Source organism: Bufo gargarizans, chromosome 2 (assembly GCF_014858855.1).
Source record: "Bufo gargarizans isolate SCDJY-AF-19 chromosome 2, ASM1485885v1, whole genome shotgun sequence".
Lineage (NCBI taxonomy): Eukaryota > Metazoa > Chordata > Amphibia > Anura > Bufonidae > Bufo > Bufo gargarizans.
In genome coordinates, this window is record NC_058081.1 from 292,957,969 (window position 1) to 292,978,367 (window position 20,399).

The 20,399-nt window shown below is 43.1% G+C and overlaps 1 protein-coding gene across 1 annotated transcript in view; it reads right to left on the reverse strand.

Moving 5' to 3' along the window:
- LRIG3 (leucine rich repeats and immunoglobulin like domains 3) overlaps positions 1–4,072 on the reverse strand; it is a 33,544-nt gene extending 29,472 nt beyond the window's left edge. The window contains exon 1 of the mRNA XM_044277089.1: positions 3,673–4,072. Within this exon, the coding sequence (XP_044133024.1) occupies positions 3,673–3,848 (176 nt within the window). The 5' untranslated portion in view covers positions 3,849–4,072. The remainder of the gene's footprint in view (positions 1–3,672) is intronic.
- Between the last annotated feature and the right edge of the window lie 16,327 nt (positions 4,073–20,399).

Sequence of the window (20,399 nt, forward strand, 5' to 3'; positions counted from 1 at the left end):
CGCAGGCAAACTGTTGCATTCTGAGCGAATCCTTTTCCATTCAGAATGCATTAGGGCAAAACTGATCCGTTTTTGACCGATTGTGAGAGCCCTGAACGGATCTCACAAACGGAAACCAAAACGCCAGTGTGAAGGTTTAGTCAGTTTTGTCTGCGACTGCATTCAGGGTTTATTTTTCCTGCACGGGTGCAATCAGTTTTTTTTTTTTTAAGCGTGTAAAAAAAATAAAAATATGAAGAATTACAAACTACATCAGCTAGCAACCATCAGTGAAAAACGCATTGCACCTGGACTGCATCCGGATTTACAATGCGTTTTTCATGCCAGCCCCATTCACTTCTATGGAACCAGAGCTGCGTGAAAAAGCGCTTAATATAGGTCATGCTGCGATTTTTCCCCGAATGCAGAAATACGTGTGGGAAAAACAACGCTCATGTACTCAGTCCGGATACTATGCATTTGCTTCACACATCGCACCCGTGTGGAACACTTGCTCATTTAAAAAAAGACCTAAAGCCCCCATACACAGTGTATTGTTGGCCTAACATGCCAAGCTACTGTGTATGGTCACCCTAAGGCTAGGTCTTCACGACGACATTTGTCATGCGCCAATTTTTATAATGATAGTCTATGGTGTCGCACTGCGACATGCTGCGACTGTCGCAAAAAATGTATTTGAATTTTTTTTTATGACTGTTGCATTACAGTATGTCGCAGTGCGACACCATTGTGCAGTGCCGTGCGACACATGTCGTCGTGTAGACCGAGCCCAAAAGCGGTTAGCCCATCCCATATATTGGTGGCATATCGCTAGGATATACCAATGTCTGATAGGTGCACCCCGAGGTGTGACCTGCACCTATCGCTACAACGGAGTCTGCAAATAGGAGAGCGGACTCCAGTCATTTCTATGGGAGCACAGAAAATAGCAGCGCATCGCACTTGGCTACTTTTTGAAGTCCCATATAACTGAATGGGAAGTGCACCGTGCAGCCACCGCTCCATTCACTTCTAAGGGGCTGACGCAAATAGCCGAGCCAGCGATCTGCTATTTTTGGCATTCCCATATAAATGAACGGAGGGCGGCTCTCCTTCACTTTGTGGACTCTGTTCCAGAGATATGTGTGGGTTCCATCTCTGGGACCCCCCATCTAGCAGACATTGGTGGCATATCCTAGCGATATTTCCCCAATGTATGAGATGGGCCAACCCCTTTAAGTTCACATATGCGCCACAATTCCTTACTCTGTTCCAGCATAGGAAGAGAATAGCTAAATTGCTGTATCTGGCCTATGCTGGACACCACCAACACCCAATGGATGCCATTGACTTAGAACCTAACCCAAGACATTTTTTATAAAGCCTCAGAGACATTCCTATGTTTTACAACAAATGGACAGCATTAGCATATTCACTATTTACTGCACCTCAATTTGTCTACAATATTGTTGCATTTTGGCATGTGTTTAAGGCTACTTTCACACTAGCGGCAGCCTTCTCCGGTAGGCTGTTCTGGTGGTTGAACAGCCTGCCGGATCTGTTCTGCCGCAGGTCTACTCCGGCCCCCTTGACTATAATGGGGCGGGCAGGAGTTCCGGCGGCAGCGTGGCAAAGATGCTGAGAGGCAATCGGAATAAAACATACGACATGTAGTTCACATCTGCGGCAAGAGAATCCAGGCCGACCCCGCATTTATACTGGAAAGCTGCCGGATCACCGCTGGATCCCATTATAGTCAATAGGGATCTGGTGGTGATCTGTAGGATCTGGCAATGTCAGATTTCTGCTGGAACAACCTGCCAGAAATGTTCACCAGAGATAAGAATTCAGCCTCACCTGACAGATCCCAATCTGGTTCTCCAGACAGGGCTCCGTTGTCCACATTGCAGTGATAAAGTCATGTCAACAACATGTGACTGCTGCAACGGGCACGTGTTGATGACACCGCTGCAACCAGAAAACAGTGCCCCACAGCAGAACTGAAGCTGCAGATCTGTCAGGTAAGTTATCATCTACTCCTTATCACAGGTCGATCCTCTGAGTTGTCCAATTTTAAGAGGAATCCAGACAACACTTAAAGGGGTTCTCCGGGAATTAAGAAAGTGAAAACTCAAAACCTGTCTTAATCACCCAGGAGGACAAGCTACTTCACAAAACTGAGATATAGAGAGCTGCCCCATCTTCCTCTCTGCTCGTCAGGGATTATGATCTGGAATACAGTTTAATATGGTCATCAGCTGAATCTCTGTAGGAATGGAGTTCATGAGCAGATGTGGCCAATGAGCAGCACTTGTATGCAGTCTCCATTACCAGTCTGTCCTGTCCGTCCTCTCTGTACTTCATGTCTCCTCATGAACTCCATTCCTACAGAGATTTAGCTGAAGATCTTCTCATCTGTATTCAGGATCATAATCCCTGACAAGTAGTCAGAGGAGGATGAGGCAGCTCTTTAGCTCAGTGTTGTGAAGTAATATGTCCTGCTGTGTGATTAGAAAGGTTTTGTGTGTGCTAGTAGGACAGAAGCCATTTTATTTCTCCTTAGGGTCCACTGACACGTCCATAGTGTATTGCGGATCCACAATACACCCGGCCGGCACCCCTATAGAACTGCCTTTTCTTGTCCGCAATTGCGGACATGTTCTATTTTTTTTTTCGGGAGACGAATTAATGCGGAACAGATCCGGACCCATTCTACAGACGTGTGAATGGACCCTCAGACAAAACGAGCCATCATAACTAATGAAAGGTATTTGTAAATATATTTATAATAAAGTAATATTTACGTATTTTTATTTCCTTAATTCCCGGAGACCCCCTTTAACAACATGAAGCAGACTGCCTCTAACAACCATGCTGGAGATTACTTCAACTGCGTCATGCACTGTACAAGGCCTAGCGTCTCAACCCGTGGCATGTGTCTCACGTCTCAGGAAGGCACCTACACTGTGCAGAGCTGATAGCCTTGGGGATACTTTGAAGAAATTGACACACCGTATACTGGGTCCAGTGGTCTGTGGAAGTGAACTGCTGGTTTAGGGTAGGCTCAAATTACTTTTTGGCATGGGTCACAGCGTAGATTCGGCGCTTAGTAAACAAGGCCAAATCTGTGCTGAAACTGGGAGGCCACGCCACAGTTCATACAGACACCTTGGAATGTCGCGGCGGGAGCCCAATCATGATTTAACGCCATTAAATGGAGCCAAGCCAAGAGCAGGAGAGCATCATTCAAAATTAAAACCCGAGGCAGAAACCATGGCGGTTTCTGGCATGGGATACACGGCAGGTTTTGAGAACCATCCCTCCAGAGTACTCTACTCTCCCACTCCGCCACATGACTGAATAATTAAGAGATTTTCTAAATCTTCCTAAAATCTGAAGCAATTCCTTAAGGGTGGCCCTGGACCTGCTCCAACCAAGGCCAACCTGACACAAGCAGATCACAGTAGGAGCTGATGAAGCACAGTGTGTCCTAGTCACAAAGCCTAATACATCCTAGAAACCCAGCAGATAAACAATATCACAGCACCGGGGAGAAACATGGACTACCACCCCCAGCATTGTGCCATCTATAGACAGAGAGCTGCCTCCACATCGTGCACAAGATGTCAGACCCCTTTATCCGGGCGCCTTGGCCGGCTCCTGTTCACACTCATGCGTCTGCCGGATACTCACAGCTGTACGGCCCATCCCGGGAGGTTCTCCGGTACCGAGAGCAGATCCCCGCGGCTACAATCCAGCAGCTCCCCGAAACAGCGGCAGGGAGCCGGGCAGGACCCCCGCTCGGTCCCCAATCCAAGCGCACCTTCCAGTAAGAGCAGGAGCAGCAGCGACATGGTGGACGGCGGCATTATTAATCCGGGCTCTAGCAGTAACTCCTTCCTCCGGGCCGGGACACTGGCATACCGGGTACAGTGCCCGCAGTGTGGCAGCGCGGAGACAAGAAAAGTCCAACTTGTGTGTGAAGAAACTTTCCCCTCAGTGTCCCCCCGGCCGGGCCAGGAAGGGTGCGGGGCTCCGCTCCTATTGGTCAGCGCAGCCCCCGTCACGTGATGACAACAAGCCCGCAGAGTGTGGGGGAGGGGAGGGGAGCGACGAGTGGAGATTACAGTCCTCCGCCTCACACCTCTCAAGATTGCACTCACTGCTGATAAGCGCTCATTAGGGAGCTGTCACACCAGCGTGATTCCGTCACAGGGCTCCAGACCGGAAAAGAACTGATCAGTGTTATCCCCATGCATTCTGAATGGAGAGTGATCCGTTCAGGATGTCTTCAGTTCAGTCTGTTTGACCTTTCAGGACGGAGATAATACCGCAGCATGCTACGGTTTTATCTCCGTCCCAAATTTCGGAACACTTGCTGGAATGCCGGATCCGTTATTTTTTTCCCATTGACATGCATTAATGCCAGATCCGGCAATGCGGTCTGCGCATGCTCAGAACATAAAAAAATGTAATAAAAAAATAAATGCCGGGTCCGTTTTTTTTTGGGATCCAGCATTTCAATGCATTTGTCATACGGATCAGGATCCTGATCAGTCTGACAAATGCCATCAGTTTGCATACGTTTTGACGGATCCGGCAGGCAGTTCCAGCGACAGAACTGCCTGCCGGAATCCTCTGCCGCAAGTGTGATAGTACCCTTAGTTACCCTGACGCAAACAGATGCATTTGTGAGACGGATCTGGATGCGGATCCGTCTCACAAATGCATTGCAATACCAGATCCGTCTTTCCGGTTGTCATCCGGGAAAACGGATCCGGTACTTTTTTTAAAGGTCTGCGGATTGCTCTCCATTCAGAATGCATTAGGATAAAACTGATCAGTTCTTTTTCGGTATTGAGCCCCTAGGATGGAACTCAATACCGGAAAACAAAAACACTAGTGTGAAAGTACCTAGGCTACATGCACATGACCGTATGTGTTTTGCGGTCCGCAAAAAAAATCGTATGCCATGTTTTTTTCCCAGAACCATTGTAACAATGCCTAAAATGGACAAGAATAGGACATGTTCTATATTTTTTGCGGGGGCTACGGAACGGACATACGGATGCGGACCCATTAAAATTAATGGGTCCGCATCCTATCCACAATAAAAACGGAACGGACACAGAAACAAACAACGTTCGTGAGCATGAGGCCTTTAAGGATGACAAATATCCTTTTGACCATGAAAACATTTGCAGCTTTCTGAAATTTGTATAGTTTTGGGGGGAGGTTTATCAAACTGGTGTAAAGTAGAACTGGCTTAGGATACTTTCACACTAGCGTTTTTCTTTTCCGGCGCTGAGTTCCGTCCTAGAGGCTCAATACCGGAAAATAACTGATCAGTTTCATCCCCATGCATTCTGAATGGAGAGTAATCCGTTCAGGATGCATCAGGATGTCTTCAGTTCAGTCTTTTTGACTTTTCAGGATGGAGATAATACCGCAGGATGCTACGGTTTTATCTCTGTCCAAAATTCTGTAACACTTGCCGGAATGCCGGATCCGGCATTTTTCCCATTGACATGCATTAATGCCGGATCTGGCCCCAAGTGTTCCGGAAAAACGGATCCGGCATTGCGGTCTGCGCATGCTCAGACTGCAAAAAATTTGAAAAAAAAAAATGTCGGATCCGTTTTTCCGCATGACACTGGAGAGACGGATCCGGCATTTCAATAAATACTTTGATAGTTTGAGCGTTTTGGGAAATATCAGTGCAAATTATCTTTATTTTTTATTCATGTTTTTTTTATATATATAGGGAAAGGGGAGTTATTAGAATTTTTATATTTTTGTATTTAAAAAAAAACAACTTTTTTCCTTTTTTACACTTATATAGGGGACTTGGACATGCGATCGCCTGTCTCATAGATAGAATGAATTATCATTGCGGCCTATAGGACATTCAGCACATTCCTATGGAGTCCTGCCACAGTCAGGACTCTATAGGAACTACGGCTGTGGTAGCCTTGGATCCTTCAGAGAGACTGATGCTACCACAGCAAACTAACAGCTCCCCCGATCCCCGTGCGGGCAAGCCATTCGTGCCCCAAGAGCGCAGCACTCCTGGGGAAAGCCACCTCAGATGTCAGGGGTTACACAGGTTACCTGTGGATTATCTTCTGACCTGTTTGTAAAATTCGGCTAGGATCACTGCTGTACATCTTACCTAAGGTCAATGCCTGTAGCACCCACCGGTAAAAGTCTCATGATGTCCACTAATTGTTGTGAGGAGGGTAACAGTAGTATGTAGGACCTTGTGTGACATCTCTCCAAGAAGCCTTATCTTATCACGCAATTATCTAAACGTAGTCACCTCCATCATAGCTGATAGATAATTGGACTGGGAAACGACCACATATGACCACATATGACCACGTGAGATGAAATCCCAGGTCATCATACTCTGCCCGCGCAGAGAAGGAGGTTTGCATTTTTCGAGGTCTAAAACAGAGCATATTTCTATCATGAACTGAAGTGCAATTTGTAAGTTTGTGAGGAATGTGTGAACTTGTCTTATCTGAAGTGTTGGCAAGAGCAAGTGACTAGAGATAAGAGAGACTAGATAAGCCGCCTTCTTGTCAGGTGAGAAAAGCCCTCGGCACAGTTATAGTGCCGCTATCCACGTGCAGTGCTGGATACAGTGTTCTGATCAGACTTCACTCTACTTGGAGACGCAAAAAGTTACCGTAATTTATTTCAGCAATTCAGTTCACAAGGTGAAACTCATATATTCTATATATTCATTGCATACATTGTGATCTATTTCAAGTGTTTATTTCTTGAAATCAGGCATGCTCAACCTGCGGCCCTCTAGCTGTTGCAAAACTACAACTCTTATCATTCCCGGACAGCCTACAGAAGGGCATGGTGGGAGTTGTAGTTTTACAACAGCTGGAGGGCCGCAGGTTGAGCATACCTGAATAAAATTATTATGCTTATAGCTAGAGATGAGCGAAGTATTCAAAAATTCAATTTTGCTGCTTCGCCGAATTACTTCATCACGAAGCGCATTTCTTTGTAAGTAGTGAGTACAATGACAGGGAGCGGCAAATGTGCGGCTCCCTGTCATTGTACTCTTCAGATGCCGCGTTCATAGCTGATTGCGGCATCTGATGACAGTGTCAAATTAAAGGGGTTGTCCGAGTTCAGAGCTGAACCGGGACAAACCTCCATTTTCACCCAGGCAGCCCCCGTGACTTGAGCATCGGAGTAGTTCATGCTCCAATGCTCTCCTTTGCCCTGCGCTAAATTGCGCCAGGTAAAGGCTCTTTTGTTTACAATAACACAATGCCCGGCAGAGGCTTCCGCTGAGCAGTGTGATCGGTGACGTCACCGGCTCTGATGGGCAGGCTTTAGCGCTGCCCTAGCCATTTTACTGGCCAGAGCCCATCAGTGCCGGTGATGTCACCGGGCTCCCTGAGCAGCCGGAAGAAGAGGCTTCAGCGCTCCTGCAAGGGACCCGGTACATCACCGAGTCTAAGAAAAGTTCACTTCCGGCAAAGAATTTCCTTTACGAAAACGGGCTTGAGAAACATGTGGAAAAGGTAGGACATGGATGTATGTTATATCTATGTCTGTCTTGTACTAATGTAACAAAGTCCTCAATCCCAGACAACCCCTATAAACTCATCCATTTGCTCATGACGGGCCGGCCACCGCCATCTTGATTGAAGATATAGCACAAAATCCTGCGCGGCTCATCATGACATAATGCAGGATTTCGTGCAAGATCTTCAATCAAGATGGCGGCGGCAAATGGATGAGGTAGGTATGTTTTTTTAGTTTTTTTTTTTTAACAGTATTTCAGGTAAAATCAATTTGCTACCACAAAGCACAAGGAAATTCGCCTTCGTGGCAAATTGAATTTATCCTAAAATTCGAATCAAAGTCCTCTCCTGCATAACGGAAACAGGACGGATCCGTTTTGCAGCCCATAGACTTCTATTATGACGGAATGAATAACGGAATGCCTCTAAAGGCATTCCGTAATGCATCCCATCATAGAATTGCGTTATGGTCCGTGGGAACGGAATCCATAACGCAATTTACCTTTAACCAACTAACGAAGTGTGAACGAATTTCATAAGCGGAAATTAGCTCATCTCTAAGGGCTCATGCACACGACCGTATGGCTTTTTCAGTGTTTTGCGGGCTGGACATAACATTTCCAATAGATGGTTTAAATTGAACGGATATGAAAGACTATGGTCCCTTTCACACGAGCGTGATTTCCGCGCGGGGTGCAATGCGTGACATGAACGCATAGCACGTGCACTGAATCCGGACCCATTCATTTCAATGGGTCTGTGTACATGAGCGTTGTTTTTCATGCATCAGTTCTGTGTTGCGTAAAAATCGCAGCATGTTCTATATTCTGCGTTTTTCACGCAGCCCTGGCTCCATAGAAGTGAATAGGACTGCGTGAAAAACACATTGCATCTGCAAGCAGGTGCGGGTGCGATCAGTTTTTTTACTGATGGTTGCTAAGAGATGTTGTTTGTAAACCTTCAGTTTTTTATCACAGCGCGTGAAAAACGCATTAAAACGCATTGCACCCGCGCGGAAAAAAACTGAACAACTGAACGCAATCGCAGACAAAATTGACTGAACTCGCTTACAAAATGATGCGAGTTTCACTGAACGCACCCTGAACGCATCCTGAGCCAATCCGTCACGCCCGTGTGAACCCAGCCTATGTGTTCTTTTTTTTTTTTTTTTTTGCGGACCCATTGACTTAAATGGAGCCACGGAACGTGATTTGCGGGCAATAATAGGACATGTTCTATCTTTGAATGGAAATACGGAAAACGGAATGCACACGGAGACACTTCAGTTTATTTTGCTGACCCATTGAAATGAATGGTTCAGTATAAGTAACGCATACTGAACTAAAAAAAACGGCCAGTATACTGAACGCAAAAAAAAAAATTCATGTGCATGAGCCCCAATACTGACTTTTGGGTCTTTATTAGCTGTAAGCCATAATCATCAACATTAAAAGAAATAAATGCATGAAATAGATCACTCTGTGTGTTATGAATCTATATCAAATATGAATTTCACTTTTTGATTTAAATTACTGAAATAAATTAACTTTTCAATGATATTCTAATTTATTGAGATGTACCTCATTTTAGTACTTTTAAAACTCTGGGCTGTTGTCACTGCATGTTTACTCTGGCAGTGTCAAAACACAGGTGATAAGTTTACAATGCAGTTACGTGTGTGAATTGTGTATTGGAGAACATATATATATATAATTTGCCTTTCTAACAACAGCCTCTGCTCTCTTTTATAGGAGTTCCTGCTATTAGTCATTGTTAATCTGTATGCCCCCAAGGCAAACAAAGTGTAGTTAAGTAATTTCCTAGCAATTTTAGATCTTTTTTTCTCTTGTGCTATAACTACATGTTAGGTATCCCAAAGTGCATGTAGACATCCCTATCTTGGCAGTAATTATTCTTGACTCTATGTGATCTTAGACTCACAACCATGGAGAGAAAATGATGCATAATTTCAGTTCACTGATTACAACAAACACAACCATATGAACACTTTGTGAGATGTTGCCTTGGGCTTTAAATATTTAACTTTTAAAGATTTAAGCCAAAAAGTATATTTTTTTTCCTTTTTACTATTTAAGCAAATTTACTTATCTTTAGGCAACCAGAATCAGATAAACATCAACCATTGTAAATGGCTCTGGACATGCATAATTGCAAAACTGTGTTGCTGATCAAAAATAACTTCATTTACATATTCCACATTTAATAGGACCATGTGGACTACAAATGACCTATATAAAGAAGCTGCATCTTGTACATAGTATTTAATAAATAAAAAATTAAGAGAGAAAAAAAATTGAGAACTGTGTAGACCACTTTGTAAGGCCTGCATAATATATATCCAGACATCTGCCTCAGTTTCCCCTTCAGCCTATGTCAGAAAACGCTGGATAAGAAACTGGGCAGAACTGATCCCATAGTTTCCTATGGGATTGTTCATATACAATGCATTTGGAAAGCCTTCAGACCCTTTCATTTTTCACATTTTGTTATGTTGCGGCCTTCGGCTAAATGAAGGAAAGTCAAGTTTTCCCACATCAATCTGCACATCAATCTGCACTCAATACCACATAATAAGAAAATGAAAACAGAATTTCAATTTTTTTTAAAAATGTATTAAAAAGGAAAAACTAAAATTTCACACAAACATAAGTATTCAGACCCTATACTAAGACACTTGAAATTTAGCACTGGGGGCCTCCCATTTCTCTTGATCATCTTTGAGATGTTTCTAAATCTTGATTGGAGTCCACTTGTGATAAATTCAGTTGACTGGTCATGATTTGAAAAGGTACAGCCCTGGCTATATAATGTCTCAAAGCTGACAATGCATATTAGAGCAGAAACTAAGCCATAAGGAGTAAAAAAGTGTTTGTAGAGCACAGAGACAGGATTGTGTGGAGGCACAGATCTGGAGAAGGATACAAATAATTTTTGCAGCACTAAACGTTCCCAAGAGCACAGTAACCTCTTAAATGGAAGAAGTATGGAACAACCAAGTCTCTTCCCAGAGCTTACTGCCCCATCAAAGTACAAAAGTACTCAGAGGAGAAGGGTCTTGGTGAGAGAAATGACCAAGAACCCAATTATCATGCTGTATAGGGGAGAAACTTCCAGAAGGTCAACCATCAGAGTAGCACTCCACCAATCTGGGAATTAGGGCAGAGTGGCCAGAAAGAAGCCTCTTCTCAGTAAAAGACACATGAGTTTGCAAAAAAGCACCTAAAGGACTATCAAATTGTGAGACATAAGATTCTCTGGTCCGATGAACCCAAGATTGAACTTTTTGTCTTCAATTCTAAGGCTTGTTTCACATTTGCGTTTACGAATTCAGCAGGCTGTTCCAGCCGGGAGCAGCCTATGGAATCCAGCATTGACAGATGAAATCGGAATGCCATCCAGCCCCATTAAAGGGGTTGTCCGGGCTTTTAATATTGATGACCAATCCTCAGTATAGATCATCAATATCAGATCGGCGGAGGTCCAACATCTGGCACACCCGCCGATCAGCTGTGTGAGGAGACGACGTGTGCACATGCCCTCTCCCTTCTCTCTTCCTGATCACAGCTGCTATGCCATAGACAGCAGCGGTGAACAGGAAGAGAGAGGGGAGACGGCACATGTGCACTGTGCGCGCCATCTCCTCATACAGCTGATCAACAGGGGTGCCAGGTGTCGGATCCCCGCCGATCTGACATTGATGACCTAAGGGTAGACAATCAATAATAAAATCCCTGACAACCGCTTTAACTGTAATAGGGTCTGGCAGTGATCCGGCCTCGATATGGCAAATAAGCCAGAACAGCCTGCCTGCAGTGTGAAACAAGCCTAAACATCATATCTGGAGGAAACCAGGCACTGATCATCAATTGCCCAATACCATGCCTACAGTGATGCATGGTGGTGGCAGCATCATGCTGTGGGGTTGTTTTTAAGTGGCTATGACAGGGAGACTGGTCAGAGTTAAGGGAAAGTGGAATGGAGATATTCTAAATGAAAATCTGATCCAGAGTGCTGTGGACCTCAGACTGGGGCAATAGGTCACTTTCCAACAAGACAATGACTATAAGCACGCAGTCAAGACAACACAGGAGTGGTTTAGGGACAACTCTGTGAATGTCCTAAATGACCCAGACAGAACCCTGACTTGAACCCAATCAAACACCTCTGGAGAGACCTGAAAATGGCTGTCCATCGATGGTCCCCATCCAACCTGACAGAGCTAGAGAAGATTTGTAGAATGGCAGAAAATCCCCAAATCTAGGTGTGCAAACTTTGTAGCATCATACCCAAGAAGACCTGAGGCTGTAATTGCTGCTAAAGGTGCTTCAACTAAGTCCTGAGTTAAGGGTCTGAATACTTATATCAATGCAGGAACTTAGAGGGTCATTTATTAAGACGGCATTTTAGACGCCGGTATTAATAAAGACTATAGCTGGGGTGGATTGCCGGAGTTATGTAGAGGCTCCGGCCTCTACATAACTTCACCAGATTCACTGCGGCTTCTAAATGTAGCACAGCTTCCTAGCTGTCTTACCTTTAGACAATTTTATGCGCCTAAACCAGGCACTAGAAAATGGCAAATGAGACGGGCCTGCTGGCCACTTTTTTAGACCTGTCGTGAGCGGGGATGAGTCGCAGATTGCGGCACAAATGCCAACCTTTGCGCCACAATCTGAGCCAGAAATATGCTTAATATAGGCGTATTTCTGATTTGTAAATGACTCCGTTAGTTTCTCCCTTTCAATAAAAGCAAAGATTTTGAACATTTTGTTTTTACTTTGTCGTTATTGGGTATTGAATGCAGAATGATGGGGAAACTAGATTATTTTTATTTTAGCAAATGGCCTCAACATAAAATGGGAAAAAAGTGAAAGGATCTGAAGACTTTTCTAATGCATTGCGCATCTGGTGCATGCTGGATGTAAAATAGTGCTGGATAGAAAAATGTTGCATGCTATGGTTTTCTGTCCAGAACTATCAGTCTAAAGACCCTGGACCTGTGCACTACAGTGCATATATCACTTGTGTCTGTCTATGCACCCCCCCCCCACAAAAACTGGCCAGACATGACCAATGTATGTGCACCCAGCCTAATTTACTTACTTTTATTTTGCCTCATAGATCCCTTGAATCAAATGTGGCTTACTCGATTTCCTTTCTATTTGTTAAAGACAAGATTGCGTGCTGTACATCCAACACATGATCTTCGCTGCCTGGTATCCTTCATCCGTGTGTGTTGTCAGCACATATATGGGACGGCTAAAGTTTTGGTTTTCACAGTCCATGCGCAGTATTTAGACTATGAACATGCGCTGAGACAAAGAGCCAGGGATCCAAGCCATGGCATTGATAAAACACATGACCAGGGGCAGGACAGGTGTACTGGGTAGGTGATAAAGCTCAATGCAGAGTGGTCACAATGCATTATTGTTAATGTAAATCATGTAAATCATCAACATGCCTGCAGAACGGAAGTGCAGAATGAAATCAAGTGGAGTGGGCCCAGGGATGGACTGGTCATAGACAGTATGGGAAAATTTCCTGGTGGGTCCTCTTCAAGGCCGCAGGCTGGGTACATAACTATCTGATGGTCTTAGCATTAATTAATGCTAGGAGCATCAGGTACTTATGCACCTGGCCTGTTCCTCTAGGTGCCCTTCTGAATTCAACGGTGTCACTATCCTCAGGATAACGGTATAGTAGGTGTAGCAGCACATAGGGGTATACTGGCCTTATGTGTGGTGGTGCATGCGGTGTTAGACGCCAGTCCGTAGCGCCCCTCCAAATAGGCAACCACAAAACAGTAGAACCGCAGCACTCTCTTGTCTCTATATATCCTTTATGCCATCAAATTCATGCGACGTTTCGACCTGCATGAATTTGATGGAATAAAGGATATATAGAGACAAGAGAGTGCTGCGGTTCTACTGTTTTATGGTTGACTATCCTCAGGATAGTGATATAGTTGAATACAGCAGCAAGGGTGGCAGTATTTTATGCTGCACTGTGCTATTTGGTTCTGCTGGGACTGTATTTTGTGCTGCACTATGGTACTTCCACTGAGGAAGAGGCTAGGAAAAGACCCCGAAACGCGTCTGTTTTTTTAAGACCCGCACATCAGCTGATGAACCTCTTGACCCCAACAACTTGGATCGAAAATTTCACCCTGACGAACTTTTATGGCATACAGCTAATATCCTGACCTATAAACCAACAGAGTCACGACAAATGCTATACTTGATTCACACTCTCGCTACACCTGAAAAAGTCGAGAAGATCACTGGATAATATCTATATCGAGGGCTGTCAACTTACCTGCATCACTCCAGCTGAACTATTTTAATCAGGTACCGCCGGATCTGACACCATCAGCCACGTGGGACGCCACTGTGAGCTCTAGTCAGACGGCAATCGCAAGTGTGATTATTGTTTTGCCAGACAGGGGATATCCGTCGAATATATTGAAATAATCAAATGAAATAATCAAAAGAAATTTATCGAATGTTGTCCGGACACTTATCTGAACAAATATTTGAGCATTTATTCGACAAAAATACTTCATCGATTATATACACACCTTAGGATATATTATTATTCCGAGTTTCATAAAGGACCCATTGTTTTTCATTGTATGTTCAGTTATTTATGATGCTGTTTTTATTTTGAATATTTTATTGCTTATTCTGTTTTATTGTCTTAGCAATTGATCTGCATTTAGGTGTAAGCCTCTGTGTGGTCCAGGTGGAGAGTGCTCAGCCTCTCTATATATACTATGGTACTTCTGCCCCACCTACATCTGTTGGCCCTGCCTACTTGTGTTGACCCTCCTTCTATCAATTTGGACCCATTTACAACATGAAGACACTTTTCGGCTTTTTTCCAGGGCCACTTTATGTTCCACAGTCTACCGCTGGGTGGGCCAATTAAATCAGATAGATAAATATGTAAAAATACCATGTTTTTGTGAGCAATATTCTGTATATTTATTTCATTAGTACTTTTGTTTTTACCGTCACCATAGAGAAGTACAAGGAGTCACAATGGGTTCATAATGCAGATTTCTAGGGGTTCTATTTACTGCCATACACAAATAATCTTAGTAGATATACATTATGAAATAGCGACTCTTGGTAAATTCAAGATCATCTTTTCATATGCTAATGTATTGCAATGTTCATTTTATTTTCCTAAATTACATACTTATAGGGCATTTTCCGATATAGAATATAAACTCAATTAACATGTGCGCGTGAAAGTCCAATTTACTGCCTGGCTAATTAATAGGGATAATTTGAGAATGTAAATAGTCACTGCTTGACATGTAAATAATAATTAAAGTATCTTAAACAATTTAATTGAGGTAGAATTAAGGGCCTGGGAGGCTCATGGATGGCTATTTCTGCACAGCTGTGAGCAATATGTTCCAGTGACTGAGCATGACTCCCTAGGGGCAATTAAAATGTTTAGGCTATCATATTTCTTAATTTGTAATTCTAACAAGCAAAAAAAGAGTGATATTGCAGAGGAAAAAAGCCAACGTTAATAATAATAATAACAATAATATTTTCAAATGATGATACAATAACCACATGACAAGAAAATATATTTTATAGACAAGTTTTACATTGAAGGAACTTTCGGGCCCTAAAACAGTGATGGTCTATCCTTGTCAGATTGGTGAGGATCTAACCGCTGGCACCCTCCACTGACAGGCTGATTGAAGGGCTGCTGGTCTATGGAACAGGCTTCCTGACAGCAAAGTACTATTCTTGGCCACTAACCAGAGTATGAACCAGTGCCTGTTTTGTAGCACAGCAGCCCGTCCAAAGAGTTCATCAGTGATCAGGAATCTGGGAGTCAGACCTACCCCAATCTGATAGGTCATCCCTCCCTTGCTGCTTTGCCACTGCCTGGCCCTTTCAATCAAAGCAACCATGGGGCGGCTGACCACCGAAATGAGTGGAGCTTGGGTGCAACCAGGGCAATGATGACACCCTGTTTGCACCAAAGGCCATAACTCGGGAACGGAGCCACAGATCAAGAAAAGAAAAACCGTGTTTTAATGAGGTGAACCACAGCTATGTGTCTATCCAAACAGTTTGAGAGGGAAATACCTGATGACTGAATCCCTTTGAAGCAGCAAACAAGAGTCTTTTGTCCAGGAAGTTGTATATTCTGGTTCACAAAGCAGGTTCTAAACACTGAACAATAGGAACTCTGAGCTGCCAACTTCTGTAGGTTAATGAAAAAAAACATCTCAGACAATGGGGGCATATCACTAGGATATGCCCCCATTGTCTGATAGGTGCGGGTCCCGCACCTATAACGAGAATAGAGCGGGGAGAGCTGTGGCTGGAGGACCCCAGATTTCCCGGGGTCCGTCCACCACCAAACGCTGCTCCCATTGAAGTGAATGGGAATGTACTGCACATGCGCGGCCCAGTCTCCCATTAATTTCTATGGGTCCGACGGAAATATCCGTGCCAGCGCTCTGCTATTTTCAGTGGCCCCATAGAAATGAATGGAGGGCGGCTGCGCATGCGCATTGTGCCCTCCGTCACTTGCGAGGCCCCGTTCTCGATATAGGTGTGGGTCTCGCACCTATCAGACAATCCTAGTGATAACCCTCATTGTCTGAGATGGGACAACCCCTTTAATGATGAAGCCAGTGAGTGGTGATTACAAACTTGCGAAACAAGTTACTGCTTTACAAACTTGACCCAAATACAGATAATTAAAGGGTTATACCCATTATAGACATTTATGGTATATCCACAGAATATACAGTAGGACCCACATCTATCTCCAGAACATGGGTCTCTCAATCTTCATCTTGCCTGCTGGGGTAGCCACCAGAAGAGGTGGCCATACTTTTGTAACTCTCTCCAGCTTCTTCAGGCAAAAGAGCGTTAGAAAGACCCCTCTTGGGTTGGACGTTCAAAAATTTGCTGTGGGGCTCAGTCAGCTGCAATGGACCCCCATAAACAATGGAGTCAAGGTGGTGCATGAGTGAATGCAACGGTTTCAATATTCTCTCTTCACTTTGGTTCATGCGCTCATTCATTCTCAATTTATATGAACTAATTTATGCCATTTAAAAATGTAAAAAACTTCTGTCATTAAAGAAACACAGTTATTCTGGAAGGTGAGCATGCCACATTGTGTTAGTAAGGAGAACCTAATGCTGTAATAATTGTGGAATAACATGTACTATCCAGTACTGATTTAATCGTAAGTGTTAATTAGATTGGGACCAACAAACACACAATGGATTGTCCAGTTGCTATTAATTATCACGGTCAAGCCATTGCTATACCAATTAGCACTTCCCTTTCATATATTCATGTGTTAAGAGACCTCACAATAGCACAGGTAATCCTCATGTTTAGAAGCAGGCTTGTTATTTAGGATACTGATTGCTCTTCATTTTGGTATTCTTTTATTTCAGACACATAAGGTACGCACACAGCTTTCTGACCAATTAAGGCCCTTTTCCACAGGCCGATGATTGGGAACAAAAATCGTTTCTTCTCAGTCATTGCCCCAGTGTCAACATGGGGCTCATCACCCAACAAACAAGCAAATGATAATTTGTCGGGTGATCGCATTTTTCTTGCGACATCAAAAATCACTGTTTATTGGCAGCACAACATCCCATGTACACATGTGTTTCTGGCAATATGCAAAATAAATGGAGATGAACAATCATAGTGACGATCATTCATCCCCCTATTCAGTTTGCATTGGTTGTATTAAAATGAACACTAATAGACTCTGTAAAAGGACCTTTAGACGGATCTTACAAATGAAATAAAATATATTTTGCCCATTGCAACCCACCCCTCATCTATTAAGATCGTCCTTTATATTGGAGTTGTATTTCAGATATCTTAGCAATGCTTTTTAGAAGGTGTAATCATTGTGGCTTGCAGACATACTTTTACAGATGCCAACTCTGAAAATTGCTCACATGGAAAAGTATATACACAAAAAAAAAATGCCCACATACAGTTGAGTGTAATTCAAATGTCCTGGCAATGCAGTGATATTGGTGTCTGCAAAAATCTCTATGTTATCTGCTAACTGAACAGTCAGATCTTAGGCTGAGTTCACACGGGCGAGATTTCCGCGCGAGTGCAATGCGGGAGGTGAACGCATTGCACCCGCACTGAATCTGGACCCATTCATTTCTTTGGGGCTGTGCACATGAGCTGTGATTTTCACACATCACTTATGCGTTGCGTGAAAATCGCAGCATGCTCTATATTGTGCGTTTATCACGCAACGCAGGCCCCATAGAAGTGAATGGGGCTGAGTGAAAATCGCAAGCATCCGCAATCAAGTGCAGATGCGGTGCGATTTTCACGCATGGTTGCTAAGATGACAGTCTATTCACTGTATTATTTTCTGTATTACCACATACCACATGGTCCAATCACATGATCCATCACCGTGGTGATGGACCATGTGTTTGGACCATGTGATCTGACGTCACCACAGGTCCTTTAGCCGGCAGCTCATGATTAAAGAAGTAAGAAGAGACCGGCAACTACTCAAGAGGAGAAGGTGAGTTAATATTGTTTTTTATTTTTTAACCCTCAATTGACCTTCTACTAAGCATTCTGTATTAAAGCATGCTATTATTTCCCCTTATAACCATGTTATAAGGGAAAATAATTACAGCTACACACCACCGAACCCAAACCTGAACTTCTGTGAAGAAGTTCGGGTCTGGGTACCACAGTCAGTTTTTTATCATACGCGTGCAAAACGCATTGCACCCGCGCCATAAAAACTGAACAACGGAACGCAATCGCAGTCAAAACTGACTGCAATTGTGTACCTACTCGCGCAGGTTTTCCGCAATGCATCCGGACCTTATCCATACACGCTCGTGTGAACTCAGCCTTACACTCAGACTTCTGTAAAATGTGACTGGTTGTGGATAACACAGAGATTTATACACTGAGTGCAGTAAATCTGTGCAATCCTGAGCTGCAAGGACCATGCCCTCCCTCATGGAAGGAGCTGAAACAAGAAGAGATGTGTTGAAGATACATTTATTCAGGCAATTCAAACTCTTGCACATATCCTCATTATTGTTCCTTCTGATTAAAGGTTTGTCAGAGAAAACAGCTAATTTTACACCCTATATTTTTACTTACATACATCTACTGCACATCAGGCAAGCCCAACCCAGGGTCGCATGTGGCCCATGCTACTGCTAGTTAAAGCTCCTGACCTGCTGGAGATGTTTTTCACCAGGCCCATATCTGTAGCTCCTGGCAGTTGTCACGGATGGTGTAACAGAAAACAAGAAATTACAAATAAGGATCCGACTGGCTTGATCCGAAACTAAGGAACAAAAGGGTGACCCCTATTTAAGCCCTGAAACTCTCCCTGTCTTCTCAGCCCATGCAAAGATCTCTATGATAGAAAATTGCATGCCCTCATGCCTCGACTGTATGACACCTGAACACCCTATAATAGTGAGGGGACACGACCACCGGCTCCCTACACTTAATATGGAGGGAGTCAGGGTCACTTAGGATCAAGCAAACAGGAAAACACAAATAAATGAACAGACTTATCTGTAGAAGCCTCAGTTGTAGCATCCAGCATGTACACACTCCAGGAAGTTGTATAAACCGCAAAGTGATGCAGTATGGGAGGGGATTTAAAGGGATGCAATCAGTGCAACTAGATGACAGCTGAGAGAGGGAAACGAGATGACAAAACAAAAGCAAAACAAAAGAACCGCAAGCAGGAGGTTCTGAAGAATGTCTGTCAGAGCTTCTCAGATGTCTGGCGGTGACAGCAGCAGTAGAGCTCTGCACCAATGCATCATCTCTGTACTGCTGCATGTAATCTGTAGTACATACCTCCCAACCATCCCAGATCCAGTAACAACCTGCTCTATAAAAATATCACATGATCTACCCCCTAAGGTGAATGCCGTAAAAAAAATAAAAGAAACTGTGCCAAAAAATTATTTTTTTTGTCACCTTACATAAAAAAGCATAATTCCAATTGATCAAATGTCCAATATAGACCAAAATAATACCAGTCACCTCATCCTGCAAAAATGAACCCCTGCATGAGACAATCATCCAAAAAATAAAAAAAATATAACTTTCAGAAATAGATATAAAAAAGAAAATGGCTGCACACCATTATACATACAAACACGACACACGTTTGATTAAATATGTGTACTAAGAGCTTCCATTAATTTGTTTGTAGTCGGTATTGTACCACTTTTATTTAAAATGACCTCCATTTCTTAGCTCTATTGTTTGCATGTATAAAGGTATGCAGCCATTTTCTTTTTTATAATCATGTTTGCTTCATGGATATGCATCTGTGATTCTGAAGGTTCTAGTCTAAATTTTCTTGTAGTATTTCAGAAAATGGAGACACAAAAGCATGATTTTTTAAAAAAATGCTTTTATTGTGTAAAACCGAAATAATATAAAAAAAAGTTGACATATTAGGTATCACTTTGTCCATAACAACCTGCTCTATAAAAATATCACATGATGATCTATCCCCTAAGGTGAATACCGTAAAAGTTTTTTTTTTAATAAAAACTGTGCCAAAAGAGACATTTTTTGTAACCTTACATCAAAAAAAGTGTAATGTCCAGCGATCAAAAAGTCCAATATAGACCAAAATGGTACCAATCAAAAAAGTGGGTTTTGGAATTTTTTTAAAAAAATTTAAGATTTGCTTCTAAAATACTAAGCCTTCTAACATCCTAAAAAAATAAAATGACATTTACAAAATGATGCCAACATAAAGTAAACATATGGGGAATGTAAAGTGATAACTACTGTATTTTGTGAG